The 14,798-nt window shown below is 34.6% G+C and overlaps 1 protein-coding gene across 2 annotated transcripts in view; it reads left to right on the top strand.

Annotated features, from left to right (window-relative positions):
* Positions 1–13,597, top strand: part of LOC106464572 (breast cancer anti-estrogen resistance protein 1-like) — a 63,889-nt gene extending 50,292 nt beyond the window's left edge. For both annotated transcript variants that reach the window (XM_013924722.2, XM_022392311.1), the window contains exons 3-4: positions 5,415–5,562; positions 8,059–13,597. In XM_013924722.2, the coding sequence (XP_013780176.1) occupies positions 5,415–5,562; positions 8,059–10,031 (2,121 nt within the window). In that variant the 3' untranslated portion in view covers positions 10,032–13,597. The remainder of the gene's footprint in view (positions 1–5,414; positions 5,563–8,058) is intronic.
* Positions 13,598–14,798: the final 1,201 nt, after the last annotated feature.

The raw sequence follows: 14,798 nt of genomic DNA, 5'->3' as shown, positions 1-14,798 counted from the left end.
TCTTTTTAACCAGCCTGTGTTTTTGGATTTGAATGAAGTGTTTATTTATTTATTTTTTGTTTTAAATACACTATTGTCCTATTGTTCTGATTATGAAAAAAATAAACTTGTTTATGAAACAGGCTGTTCTGTTTTTTAGCATCATTTTTATATAAAAAAAAAGATTAATCTGCTCTATAGTTAACGAGATATTTATCTGTGTGGTGTTGATAAGTGATTTACATGTGTATGCTTTTTCTTTGCCATGAATGGTATATGAGCCACGTGTCTTGGAAAGGTTAATGTTGCTAGCGTTCCCTGAACTTGGTAAATATAACCAAACTAGAACATTTATTCACAAGTCCGTAAGCTTAGAAAAGTTTTATCATTTTTTATTTTTTTTACCAATACTGGCGGGCAAGTATGGCAGCGTGCATACCAAACTGTTTAATAATATAGTAGTCATTGGTTTCTTGGTGGAAAGAAGAACTTGGAAATTGAAATAAAGCGTTATAATCTTATGAAATTAGACATTTGTTTAAATCTTAGAAGAAAGTATATGTAACATTATGAATTGAAATACAGTAAAGTTTTAAAAGTTGAATTTACCCATAATTGTACTAGCCTCTTACGTTCAAATTTTATTTATCCTTCTTTTTGAAGCCCTTACCTCCAGTATGGCTCAGCGGTACGTTTGGGAGTTTGACATTAAAATTTAAGACTCTATTCCTGCGGTAGGCACCGCACAACCCATTTTGCAGCTCTGCGCTTAACAACAACCAAATATTCTTTCAATTTTTAATTGTTCAGCCCACTTCATAATTCTACTCTGCATATTTACAGTTCTTCGTGAAAATAGATTTATCCTTTGACATTTCTTCTTAGCTCTGCCAACAGCTGTTTGTGCGGAGATATTGCAGTTCGACTCGACATTTCCATATACACACACGTGTTAAACTGCATGACCCACATATCCCACCAACCGTTTCAGAACTTTCAGTAAACTTTAGTTTTCATAGTAAAAAAGAAGAAGAAAAAAGCTATCAGTTTTAAGTTAAAGCAAACATTTAGGTCAAAGTGTATGATAATCAGTGAAGTTGCTTCAGTGTTTTTCTCTTAGATTTAACGGTCTTTATCCATGTAGTTTATGGACAGGAGGCAACATGATATAGGTTGTAGTAGTTCAATGCATCTGTTTATGTTAGGTTTAAATATTTTTGTTTCTTATTTTTATTGCAGTTATAGGTCAATAAAGTATATTCTATTTAGTTGTTTGCAACTGTTTGTATTTGCACTACCAATGATCTCATTTCAGTATCTTTATTTATTGCTTACGTATTTATTGTTTTCATTAAGTTCATCAATGGTTATCTTTATGTTGGCGTTATTGTCGGTGTCTACCATTACGTAATTATTACCTTCAGTGTTTATCTTTATGCAGACAATGTCGTCGGTGGGTATCCTTACGTAGATGGTGTTTTTAGTTAACACCCTTACGTGGGTAGTGACTTCGGTTGTTACTCTTACGTAGATGGTATCTTTAGTTAATACCCTTACATGAGTAGTGTTAAGTAGTTACTTTTAAGTAGGTAATCTTTAGTAGTTACTTTTATGTGAGTAGTGTCAGTATTGGTTGTTATGTGGATAGTATCCGTTTGTTAATCTTATGTAGGTGATCTTATGTAGTTACCCTTCTGCACATAGTAGAATATTTCTTCATTGTTTACAACTTGCGCTAATATTTAATAAAACTAATTGGAAACTTTAGGACTTCCACAAAATGATTGTAGCCTGTTCATCGACGAGTAAGATCTGTGATTGTTTTATAGATGTAGGCAAATGTTTACAGTAATGCAGCATTCTAGCTCATTTCAAACATGTTGAACAGATTGAGGTGTTGTAATTGTGAAGACAAAAGAAGTTGACTAATTTCACTGTCATGCTGCTTAAACTAATTGCAGGCAATACATGTAAATTAGGTTATTGCATTGTTTGTTATCTTGAGAGAGCCCTCGTCTGTTGAGATAGAAATACAACATTATGATATGCACATGATCACTAACAACTTTAGGGTAAGCTCTGGATGCTGATTGTCCTTCTATAGGGACTCAAGCACCTAGCCTCTGCCACAAGAATGTGCCTCACACTATTACATCGCCTCTAGTTACTTGCACTGCAGGTAGAGTACTAGCAGGAAAAATTGCTTTACGTAGTTGTTCTCATGGGATTATTACACCTTAAGCTCAGAAAAGAATGTAACACAACTTGTAAAACTACTTTACACGGATTTAGTCATCCATTGTCTAAAATATGCATTTTAAGCACCACTGAAGCCCTGATTTACTCTTTTATCCCAGACAAGTGGTTTTCAGGCTAGTTCTCACCTGTCGCGAGTACGTTCTTATAACGTCTTTTAAGTGGTTGGTTGACAATCGAATTCAGACTTCTGTTAAAGAAAATGAATATATAGACACAGCTTAACATATGTTGTACTTTACAGACTTTTCTAACCGTCTTTTTTCGGTCTTTTACTATCGTTTGAAATCCACAGTTTCTTGTTGTGACGGGCGTATTTCTCTCTCGAGTGTCCATTGTTGATGGAATTTGATTATTGATATCTTTCATCAACTGGTCCAAGAAACAACCTTTAATAATGACGTGCTAGAAGGTCATTCATTATAATATATATAGTAATACTGTTATCAAGATGACTACATCATTTCATATTTCTTTTATCACTTTGACAACTAACGTTCAAACTGTTGTAAATTGAATTTTTAACAATTGGTATGGAAAATGTATTTAGTGGTCCAAGTTTAGAATACTTATTCATTTTCGGGTCCAAAGGCCAGATGAAAATTCATTTCTTGTGACCAGTGTGCTGTTTTAAAATGTGTTCCACGTTCAAATATGTTAATTCATAATATATCGTTTCTATTCAGCCTTCAATAAGTGTACTTGGCATTGTTAATTATTTAACATTTTGATTGGCTGGTTGTCCTACAAAACACAGCTTTTACCGGATTTAAGAATTAGCTATTTTTGTGAACGTCTTTAGTACCAGCAAAATATTTTTAACAGTGAACATATCAATATTTGAAACCTTAAGTCCACGAACAAAAGTGGGTTGTATTCTAGCCATTGATAATTATAATGAGCCTAAGAACAGTAAATGCATTATATCTGCTCTTCATTAATGTAATTCCTATCTTCGTTCAAGAGAGCAATTTTCAAAACGCTTTGATAATTTTGAAACTAAATTCTTGACTAATAGATCCTCAAAACTCAAACTTGAACTACCTGAAACTAACAGATCTTAAAAAGTAAACACTTTCCGAAATATTAAAAGGTTGTACAAAGATCTAATTTGTTTTGTTTGTTTGTGTTAAACAAAAAGCTACATAATGGGTTATCTGTGCTGTACCTACCACGGGTATCGAAACCCGATTTTTAGCTTTATAAGCCTTATCGTTGAATCGCTGGGGGACATGATCAAACTTATTAGATGAAATACTGACAAACTCAAATTTCAGTCTTTCTTAAATCCTGATAAGTTGAACGAAAATGTTAGCCTTATTTTACGTAATATCAGTAGATATTCTCCAAGACCCAACTTCTCAGCTGAAGTATTGCTATAGAATAGTTTTAAAGAATGGTTTTTATTCTACTGCAGACATAGTATTGACTATTTCGCTCGGTAAGTTTTCTTTCATTCTTTTTTTACGTTTGTTTGTTTAAGCATAAAACTGCAAAGTAATCTATCTGCTTTGTGCTTACCTCAGGGATTGAACTTCGAATTTTATCGTTATGATCCTTCCAGCTTATCGCTGAACCATCAGAATGCGCTCTCTTTTACACATATCTGAAACTTATATGTGCTGTTCAGTGATTTTGGAGGTGGTGGTCAGGGGAGAGGCAATTAGCAGCGTGATGATTTTTCTAATGTTTCCCAAATACGACCCGACGTAACCACCTCTTTAAGCTTTTTAAAGGCTAGTTACTGCGCCTGTAACGTCAGGGATTTGTGACCTGATCGGAAATCAAAGCTTGGGTTGACAGCTTGGAGTGATGAATGTTCTAGTGTGCAGCTGGTAACTTCTTGAGAAGCATTTTTGTTACGGAAAAGAAACCGACGGGTACGTGTTTTTTTGTTTATATCATGACTCGTACATTGTAAAATTGAAGACAGGTTTTTTCACTCGCTTAGTCGCGCCTTCTCATCGTCGTTGTTATGCTTTTTGAGAAGCCGTTAGAAACAGTCATAAGACACACCATTGCCCGTTATGGTAAGCCAACATTAACACCAATGTGAGGTTTAAAACAATCAATTTGTCAAAGTTCGTTTAGCAATGATACGGTACTTAAAAATATATTTATTCTTACCAATACTTATGGCGAATAATAATAAAAACAGCTCATTCTACATCTACGGTAGAGCAATATTTTAAAAATATTTTTCAATTGTTGGATATAAACTGAGGTCGCAGCATTTTCAGTGGGTCAATCTACTCTTGTAAACCACTCTTTTCTAAGGGTGGTTTTGGGTATCTTTAATTCATAATGTTTCTGCCAGAAACCAGTAGTAGAGTCTGTAATGATTTATAAGGAGGTGATACAAGTTATCTGACAGACTGATATTTTTCAGCAATTACTGTCGAAAACACGTTTGTTTTGTTAGTTTATGTTTCTAATGTTATATGCAGTTACTATTACCAGTTCAGGAACTTACGAACACGCAGTAAACGATACTTGTTTACAAACCTTAAAAATATTAAATCAATTACATTTATAGTAAAGTTAAATATCTCAATATATATCGCGAGAGATGAGACGAGTCAAACCTACCTTGGTTATGTAGTAGTAGTAGTAGTAAAATGATTTGTTTATTAAGTTCCATCATACACAGACTTGATTGGCATTATTTTCGAAGTGACCCGCGTTTTAATGTGACACATAGGCTAAACCAGGTCATGGACTTTTAGAATACGGGTATTACCGTCCCTAATTTTGAACTTGTGGCTACAGAAAAGGCGGCCAGTCCACAGCACTTGTTGCCACAAGGGAACTGTCTTTTTGATTGACTGTTACTCATATAACACATACACAGCTGAAAGTTCAAAGCATCTTCAACAGCATCGCGGCGCGAACCTTGGACCCTTCTGTCCCTAACCTGGCGCGTGAATAACTAGGCCATATCCGCATGGATTTGAACTAGGTAGGTATTATTTACGCTGTAAGATGTAAAGACGTTTTGCAAGTTGTAAGTAGAGTTAGTTTAATGCCGGTCTATTACCTCAGGTAACAACATACGAGGCTTGAAATTAACCATCCAATGTTCATAAAATGAAGCTTATTTATCTCTTTAAATAGATATTGTTTCCATAAAATTAGTTTTCGTTTTAAATGTATTCTCTTTTATTTATTATTATTTGCAGGTTGTGATGCCTCAGAAAGTAGGCGATGTATATTTGTACGACGTTCCGGTTGGAACGAGGGTAACTGAAGAATATGATGTACCTACAACACGAGCACGTGCGCCACTTAACCATTCATTACCTTATGATATTCCTCCAGGATCTCAAGGTTTGTACTGAATGTGTAAAACATAAGAAAAACAAACAAAGCGTGTGGAGGTCAGCGTAGAGAAGGGTTAATGTTTCGTCTGAAGACAGGATTTCGAACTTGCTTATATGAAAATTTTAGTTGTATTGTTTTTTTTATTGTTGTTCGAGATGCCCAGCGTAAACAATTGCCATGTTTGTCAATGTCGGTTATCAGCTTGTGGACTTCCTTCACGTGTAATTATTGGTTCAACACGAGATGGAGTTCAACTAAAACCGTGAGGTGTAACCATGAGTTGGCGTATACCCTAGACTCAAAAAACTTGTTTTATTAAACCTCCTCGCGTCTCTTTGGTTTTCAAAATAATTAAAGAACAATGTTGTTTTGTGTTTAACGAAATGTGGTGATTTAGATTTAAAGGAATAATTATTATACTAGTAAATAATACTTCGCAAACTATTGGGCGTTATCTTGTGATTGTAAGTTCGGGTAACGTTTGGTAAACAAGTAGATATGCTAATAATATTCTTCTAGCGGACAAAAATATTCTGTTTGATCACATAATTCTATACTGTAGTTACGGATAGAAAGTTACTTTGGTTAGCTGTAAACCTAGTTAAGCCTTTTTTTGTTTACTTTTCATATAACCAAAAGACAATGTGAAGCTAAATTATGATTACTATTTGGAACATATAATATTTCAGGAAGTGTTAATCTTTGTTTCATTGCTATGAGTAAATACTTGGTTGTTGCAAAATGTTATGCAGCCATTTAACATGAGTAATGATTACAGAATCGGCATCTAATGATAACTAAGCCTCGGAAAAGTATTCATTCGAGTGTTGAGTATAATACAGTTAATTGAATTTATTCATTCGAGTGTTGTAAGCTATATTTTCAGTGCTGTAATTTAGCTATTTAATGGGTTCAAGTTCTATCACCAACTGAAGAACTTCTATTAAATATATACACCTACTTTGATTCAAACTAATTCCTTGTCTGTTATGGCATCTATAAATTGGTCACAGGATGCTTCACGTGGAGCATCCTGGTAAGATAGTTGGGCAAGCATTTCCAAATCTTTTACAAGTTCGGCTAAGGTCCCTTCTTTCCTCCATGGCCTGTTTCGGAACTTTGCTCCGGATACTTCTTACTAGTGTGCCACTCCAAACCTGTCGGATAAGGTACCAAGTATTGGTAGGTGTTACGGCTTTCAGCTGGAAGGTTACTTAATGTTCTTAAAGCTGGGCCTTTTGATTGGGCAGAAAGATGCACAGTTTGTTGTACACTATCTAAAATAGGGTCTGATATGTTTCACACGATATCTTTCCATCGTAGTTCATTGCTTTTCCAATTAGGTGATGTTGAATTGGCAAGTTAAATTCTGGAACTTGATTTGGTAACATGGCTAAAGTTGTCTAGGAAGATCCTTCAGTAACAGATAGCACAGCAGTAGTAGTTATAGGTGAAGAACAAATAATGTTCCTCTTCGGTATTTTGTAGTAAATAGGGTTTTAGGTTGGAATGCTTCGGCCGATTCAGAAAGAGGTGTGGTTGGTTTAATCTTTGCTTTCATTAGTTATTTTCCCCAATATTTTACACTTTCGTTGATTTCTTTTTGCCTATCTTCAATTTTTTCATTGCATCCTTTCCGTACTTCGTTGATATCCTTCTGTACTTTATTTACATCTCAAGTAGCATCATCGATCATCAGATTTATTTTTGATTTTAATTCTTCTTTAAATAGTGCGTATCTTTTTTTAAACTCCTTTCAAAAATTTTTGTCTCTTCCTGTTTGTTTTCTTTTCCATTGGTTTATCATCTCTAGCAAGTTTCCTATCTCACTTTATTCCCGTGTGGTCATCTTCAAGGAGTCTAATGTTACTATTACCAGTGTTTTAAGTTTAATAACAGTTCTGTTTTATTTTCACCAAAATAATCCCACTTCTGACATAAGTGCTGTAACATGCTCTTTCTTTGGTCGGGTTCTTTTGGAATATTTGGTAAAAATAATACGTTTCTACAGGCTACATTCACTTTGACACAAGTGTAACTGCACAAATAACGTTTCAACAAAAATTTCTCTCTAATAGTACTAAGTATAACTTACAAAAATATACTTTTAAAATTCTACGACTAATCGATCGAGTAACTGAATATATGTAACAATTCATGGAATAACTTTTCTAACATTGAACTCTTGCACTAAATATTTCACTGATTAAATATTCAGTAATTTTACTAACTGCTTATTCGTACTTATAAATAATGTATCATCTATTCCTTGATATTATAGAAGTTCTTGATTATTACATCATGGCTAATAGCACCATCTAGCAAACAACTGAATTATATTATTGGAAATATATCTTATAACAATAATGTTATTTGAAAGTATACATTCGAGTGTTGAATATAATAGGATTATTTGAAATTATTTATTCAAGTGTTGGATATAATAGAGTCATTTGCTTTTCTATTCATCATAGTATAATTTCAATATTTTCCGACATCTAGCTGGAAGTTACGACACCCCACCAAGTCCCCGTGCTGTTGTAATCCAGTCAACATATGACGAACCACGATCTAACGCTCCTGTCAGTGTGGACCCTGGTGTTTATGACGAACCAAGGCTTACATATCCAGAATCAAACACGTACCACACCCCGTGGTCGGGAAAGATTCACGATTACGACGTACCGACAGCTGAGATGCCTCAGATAAGCAAGACTACTACTTTAGATGCATATGGTGTGCCTCTTTCAGGTCGCTCCAGTGGAGTGTCCTTGCTTTCAACCAGTTCCTCCTCACTGTTATCTTCCACCAGTGGCCATTCGAGTTTAAACGCATCGCTATCCTTGTCCAGTCTATGTGGGTCAAACAGATCAAGTATGGAGCCCCAGTTTAACGACTTGTATGATATTCCCCAAAGTGATCCTCGTAGGGTATGCACAAGCACTAACGTCATCAGCACGACATTTCCTTCACGCAAGCAAGCAGACTTGAACGATGTAACTCCTACTACAAAGGTTCCTCAAACATACGATCTGCCTCCCACGCCGAGACTCGCACAAAAACTACCACAAAAACTCCACGTGGAAGGTCCCTACGATGTCCCTCCACAGGTCACCCGAGACGTCAGCCCATGCACTCCCAAGGCACCTGGTGATGAAGTGAACACAGTTCGGAGGCTATCAGCTACAAGTACAGGGGATGTTTTGCCACCGCTAGAGGGCAAGGAACTCCCTCTGGCATTGGACGCTGCCATGGAAATGTTAATGAATCGTCACCAAGAAGTGCAAGCATGTATCAATAAACTCTTCAGTTTCATTAGCGCTACATGGCGTAAGCGAGAAAATTTAGAGGCTAAAGTTTATGATATTCAGGTCACATGTCAGAAACTCCGGAATACGCTAAGTGAATTTTTGGACTTCACTTATGGTGCGTTAGCAAACTCGGTACATGCAACCGACAAGACTTTAAGTTATAAGCTTTTCAAATTGATCAAGCCGTTAGTGGACTCTAACACAATCGTAGAAACCACCACACAGTCGCTGGATGACAAAGGTTGGTTAATTGCGGGCCTAATCTCTTCAGATGAACCTGGAACACCAGACGAGCTAGATCAGTTAGTAGCTTGTGCTCGTGGACTTACTGAGGACGTGCGACTGGTGGCATCCTTTATTCAGGGAAATTCATCCCTAATCTTCAAACGTTCAACGTTGCTCATAGATAATAGGTTCACCTCCACCTCGAAGACGGGCGGCCAGATGGTTAGTACCTTGGCTAGAGGTCATCATGTTCAGGAACGACCGCTTCCTTCCCCTCCTGTACATATAACCAAGGTAGACGACGAGTTTCGACTTGAGGGAAAGGAGTGGATGAATGATTATGATTATGTGAGTTTAGAATCAAAAGCAACAGTGGAGAGAGAAAATGAAGAGATCAAAGCAGCCTTGCCTTCTGAACTTAGACAGTCCTTCGAGAATTTAGTGAAACAGTCAGAAATTCCAGTTCAAGTTAAGGAAGATAGCAAGTCTATTCCTATAGAAAATTCCTCAACTGATAGTTTCCACCAGTTGAGTCCTAATGATCGCCAGCTCGTTCACTTTTATTCAGCACAGGTGGAGATACACATGCTTCACCTTACAAATGCTATCGACGCTTTTTTGACAACCGTGAAGAATAACCAACCGCCTAAGATTTTCATAGGTCACAGTAAGTTCGTGGTTATCGGGGCTCACAAGATGATTTACATTGGAGACACTTTGCATCGAAATGCTAGCAGTTCTGAGCTAAAAACTCGTGTAATGCGGAGTTCTGATGCCTTGTGCGAGTCGTTAAAAACTCTGGTAGCCAGTACGAAAAAAGCTGCCCTCCAGTACCCTTCGGTGGTGGCAGTCCAAGAGATGATAGACAGTGTAGTTGACGTCTCCCACGTGGCCAAGGCTCTCCAGGTGACCATCACTCAGGCGGCCATAGCATTCTAAATCTACCAGCTTCCCACACTTATACAAACCTAATATATTAGGACACTAAGTAAATTAGTGAATATAATTTCAGGGAATATTGGGCTTTTATATTTAGTGTGTTAGTCTTTATCTGCTCATCTCCCTCTCTTTTTTTTCAATGTATGTCATATAGTTAACATATGGTATTATAGCATAGTGAAAACCCAAACCAAAGCTTTAGAAAAAGGAAAGCTGTCTGTTTATTTGTAACGATTCTTTAAAATCAGATCGTGATTTTATGTAACCTTTGTTATTCTTGTATTACGAGAACTGAAATTTAAAACACGCGAAGAGTAGAAAATTGTTGTTTCACTTTTTGAATTGTATATTTCTGAATAAGCTGCTGTTTAAAATTCAGTAACTGGAAAGAAGTTCTTTTGAGATTTGAAATCGGATTTGTTTGTGTTTTTCTTTTTTTATGTTTTTCTCAAGCAGCTTTAAAAAAGGAATAGCCCTTATCATACTGGTTTTGTATTATGCAACTGCAGTAAACGTTACATACTTGAGCTAAAAGGTGAAGTACATTTTTATGAAAAAAGTGATTTTTTTACTTGGATACTGTTTTTTGTCGTGTGTAAACTGTGAAACTTTTTTCATGTTTTTTTTTTAATTTTTTAACTGCTTGTCGAATTTTTGTTTTTACACTGTAGTGACAGCAGTAGTGTAAAGTACACACGTACATATGTGTGTATACTTATTACAGAAGAAAATCCGATGTTTTTCAATAATAATACTAGTTTAATTGATTCATAAGACTGATTAAGTATATGTACTGTTTTCTTTATTTTTTTTCCCTAGATTTCATAAACGAACTTTCTTTTTATTTTTTGGAAAACATAATATGGTATAATTTATGGCCATCTAGAAGCAATATTGAATAGTGTTTTTAATAAAGTCAAATATGGTAAATTTCACAAAAATACATTCGTTATTGAAGACACAAGTTTTTAAAGCGTGATATAATTAAAAATATCTAACTAAATTTAAAGAAGTCAATCTATTAATGCTCTTAAAAGTGATGAGATAATATATACGTGTTTGTGCAGAATATAAATAAATATCGTAGTGTGTTAACGATTCAGAAAAACTATGTATACACACTTTATTTAATGATTAGTGATTTATGAAATAGTCCTATAGAAAAACAAACTGTGCTCACCATGACGGTAGGCCAGTACTAAACTGTTTAAGTAATTATTTGCCCCAAAAAATATTGCACTGGCCTAAATATGCTGCGAAACAATTTCGAACCCTTGTAGGCCTGTCTCGTAAATTACGGATCGTCAATCTGAACCAGTGCTTCTCAACCTTTTCCAATATCATTCACCCATATAAGTTTTTCACCCCAATTTGAAAAAGAAGTACGAGAATTGATATTATTGAATTATCAATAAATGTAACGCGAAAACCTTTGACGGCAAACTCCAGCATAACTAAAATAAAATTGTGAAATTAAGCAAGCATGTTTTAGCACCTCGATATTGAGTGTGTTTTCTAATATTTATCAAACATCAAATACGAGATTGTAAGATATTCAAAAGAAACGAGCATAACTAACATTGACAAAAAATATTAAAGGTCCTTACGGTGAGAAAAAATTAATATTTAAAAATATGTGAAGACAGGAAGGTTAAATCCAAGAAGAAGAAATATGAGAAAAACCAGATGTTTCCCTGTCACTAGCTATTAGATAGGCCTATTTTACTTAATGTTTTTGAAGCAAACTTTGTCACAGCACGGTGTTGTGATAATAAACACAACCAGATGTCGAAAGCTGGTTTTAGGAATGAAGAAAAGACAAAATGTTTTACTATGCATGAAAAATAATGCTTTAAATTTGTTTCTAAACAATAATTTAGAAAAATCCCCGAACCAGAGTATAATTGATAATACTCATTCATCCTGATTCTAATCTCATTAACCCCTGGGTGGAACCATTCACCCAGTTGAGAAGCACTGAATTCTCAACCAACGACCTGTAATTTACATTAGTCTAAACTCTAGCACTGGCCAACTGGTTCGTGGAGCCGAGTTCATTCCTTTGTATGTTTATTTTATAAATCATTAATTCTTCAAATATAATATGTGATTATATACATAAATGTTTGTGTGTGTGTGTATATATATTATACAATTTTCATGAATGAGTCGCTTTTAAGTTAAGCCTGTGTTTAATACTTGTTACTGGAACTTGGTGACATAATTGTGAAGAGTACTGTGAATATAAGTTGTTATTTCGATTATAAGGCACACTTGCCTTTGACTGTTGTTGTGAGTATTGAATTATTTCACGAGCTGTGAAAAAAATATTCCCCCTTTGGACAAGATTTAACCCTCAGTTACAGTGTTAAGTTACGAAACGTATGGTGTGAACCAGTGGTAACTGTCCAAACACCATTTAACAACGAATCCATTCTTCATTTGGAAATATGTTTAACGTACACAAAATGATTTGTTTATTAACGTGTCTGTTGGTTTCATAATTAATATTGAATAAAACGCATGCATTAGAAATAAAAAACGAGTCCACCGGTGGGTCAGTGATAAGTGTACGAACTTACAACGCAAAAAACCTGGAATTCGATTCCACGCGCTAAATAGAACGCGAATAGCCTATTCTGTAACTTTGAAGTAAAACAAATAAGCAACTAAGATATATTTCTTTTTATCGTTTTGTTGTCATCTAGTAGCTTGAAATTTTGATTATTTCTAACATTTCTCTGATGCAGCCTGGCCATATAATAGTTTCTACTAAGGAAAACAAAACATGAAATAAATAGTAGAAGAAAATATATATTTCTAACCAAGGGCGTTATCTCCAATTTAATGACTTTACTGTATAATTAGGGGAACGTGTAATGAAGATGCCTAAAGTGCAACTCTTTCTACATCTTGTTTATTCTGTAAATTGGAAGTTGGATTGCACGTTTGTACCAGTTTAAATTAGCAATGCAGATTTATAGATGCATCGAATCTCTTGGGAAATACTATTATGTCAGGACAAACTTTCAAGTAAGCCTGGATTTTTACTGTCTTCCTCGCAATGTTGTATAACTGTGCAGGTGATTAGAAAACGTGTTTCCAAACTGTTAAATATAGTATATTAAATACGTTGGATTATAAATATATATATATATAAACATATGATTATGTAGTTACAGGTACTCTAGAACTTCTGCAAATCTTGTTTTTGTTCAAAAATTGTATCGGTGCTTCTTAAGCGTTTCAGTTTTAGAAGTACTACACATTTTGACTGACGAAAGCGGTTCGTTTTGGTTCCACATTTTTGAAATACCAAACACGTTTGCTGCATTGTTTCAAAATTTTCTGGTTGTTATTATCAATGTTTTCCAAACTCTTACCAATAATATGAAAAGAAGCATTTTGTTACTTGAGGGGGTCATAAGTTAAACGTACGAGATGTTTAGGTTTTAACCTTTTCGTTTTCACGTTTTTTTAGTAATAGTTATTGTAAATTTGTTTTTTCTGGATGTTCTCCTGTAAATTGTCTTCTTTGGTTTCAATAAAGCACGTTTCTAATGACAGATTCTGAGATCGTGACTGTAATGTAACAAAAGAGATATAGGGGTGTTTATGTAATTATTAGGGGCGCGTATCTCATCATAGTAGTCGATACGATACGTATCCAAATACAGAAGTTTTACGAACGGTTTGTTACAAAGTTTGACAGTCTTGTCTGTAACTTATTATCTATATTACTAACACTGTCTTATTTAAGTACTTCACACTTTACAGTGCTTTTTCAAATTCTCAGGTTTGATCAACTAAATGGCAGCTGGAAACTCTGAGAAGTAAAATAAAAAAGTTAATATCTGTCTATTTTGTTATTGTTAATTTGTTATATTACTTTCAATGTATTGTTTTTGATAAAAGAAATGAAGACAACATGTAGTGCTCAATACTCAAGTTTTAGTAAGGATACTTTATTAGAAATTCTGATTTTTTCTGTATAAAAGACTTATAACGTTTACTGAAAGTTTGCCAAATTTCGTGAAGATACACAACTCTTATCGTATCGGACAATGCATCTATATAATCGTATTATGGCTTCACGTATCATATCGCTTAATAATTATGCTTGGTATTAAAAACAAGAACAATGACGAATATATAATCTCAGAGAGTGTTGTTGCATACAAAAAACATTTTGTAGCCACGATTCGAAAAATATTTGTCTTACTCAAGTAATAATATTTAAAAAGGTGGTATGTGAATTCACACACCTTTCCCCGGTTGCCATAATCCTTGTCAAATAAATGACATATTCCTGGAAGAGTTGGGCAAGGTTTTACCCGAAAAATCAATCAAAAAACCTATAACACCAGAAGGCCTAAAATTTGCGATAAAAATCACATAACATTTCTTTTAATATATCCATTTCGGATTCAAAATCAAAGGTGTGTAAAAATAGCATCTATAATCTATTTTGTCTCCCACAAGTCAATACCAGAAGAGAGGGGAAAAAATGTCTTTCGTTTGGTAACAGAACTTGTCGGTTAGATTGGACAATGAAAGACAAAAGATTGTCAGAAACTATTTATATATTCAGTGTAATTGGGTTTTTTCCACATTCCTCGTGCAATTTTATACCCAAAATGGACACATTGAAAGGAATGTTGAAAAACATCTACAATTTACGTTTTTGTTATATATATATATATATATAATATTAGGCCTATTGTTAGGCTTTGTTAACTTACTGCGTTTAAATTAAAGTATCATAGT

Source organism: Limulus polyphemus, unplaced genomic scaffold, assembly GCF_000517525.1.
Source record: "Limulus polyphemus unplaced genomic scaffold, Limulus_polyphemus-2.1.2 Scaffold1691, whole genome shotgun sequence".
Taxonomy (NCBI): domain Eukaryota; kingdom Metazoa; phylum Arthropoda; class Merostomata; order Xiphosura; family Limulidae; genus Limulus; species Limulus polyphemus.
Note: the sequence above shows the minus strand (reverse complement) of the source record. Positions and strands in the feature narration are given on the sequence as shown.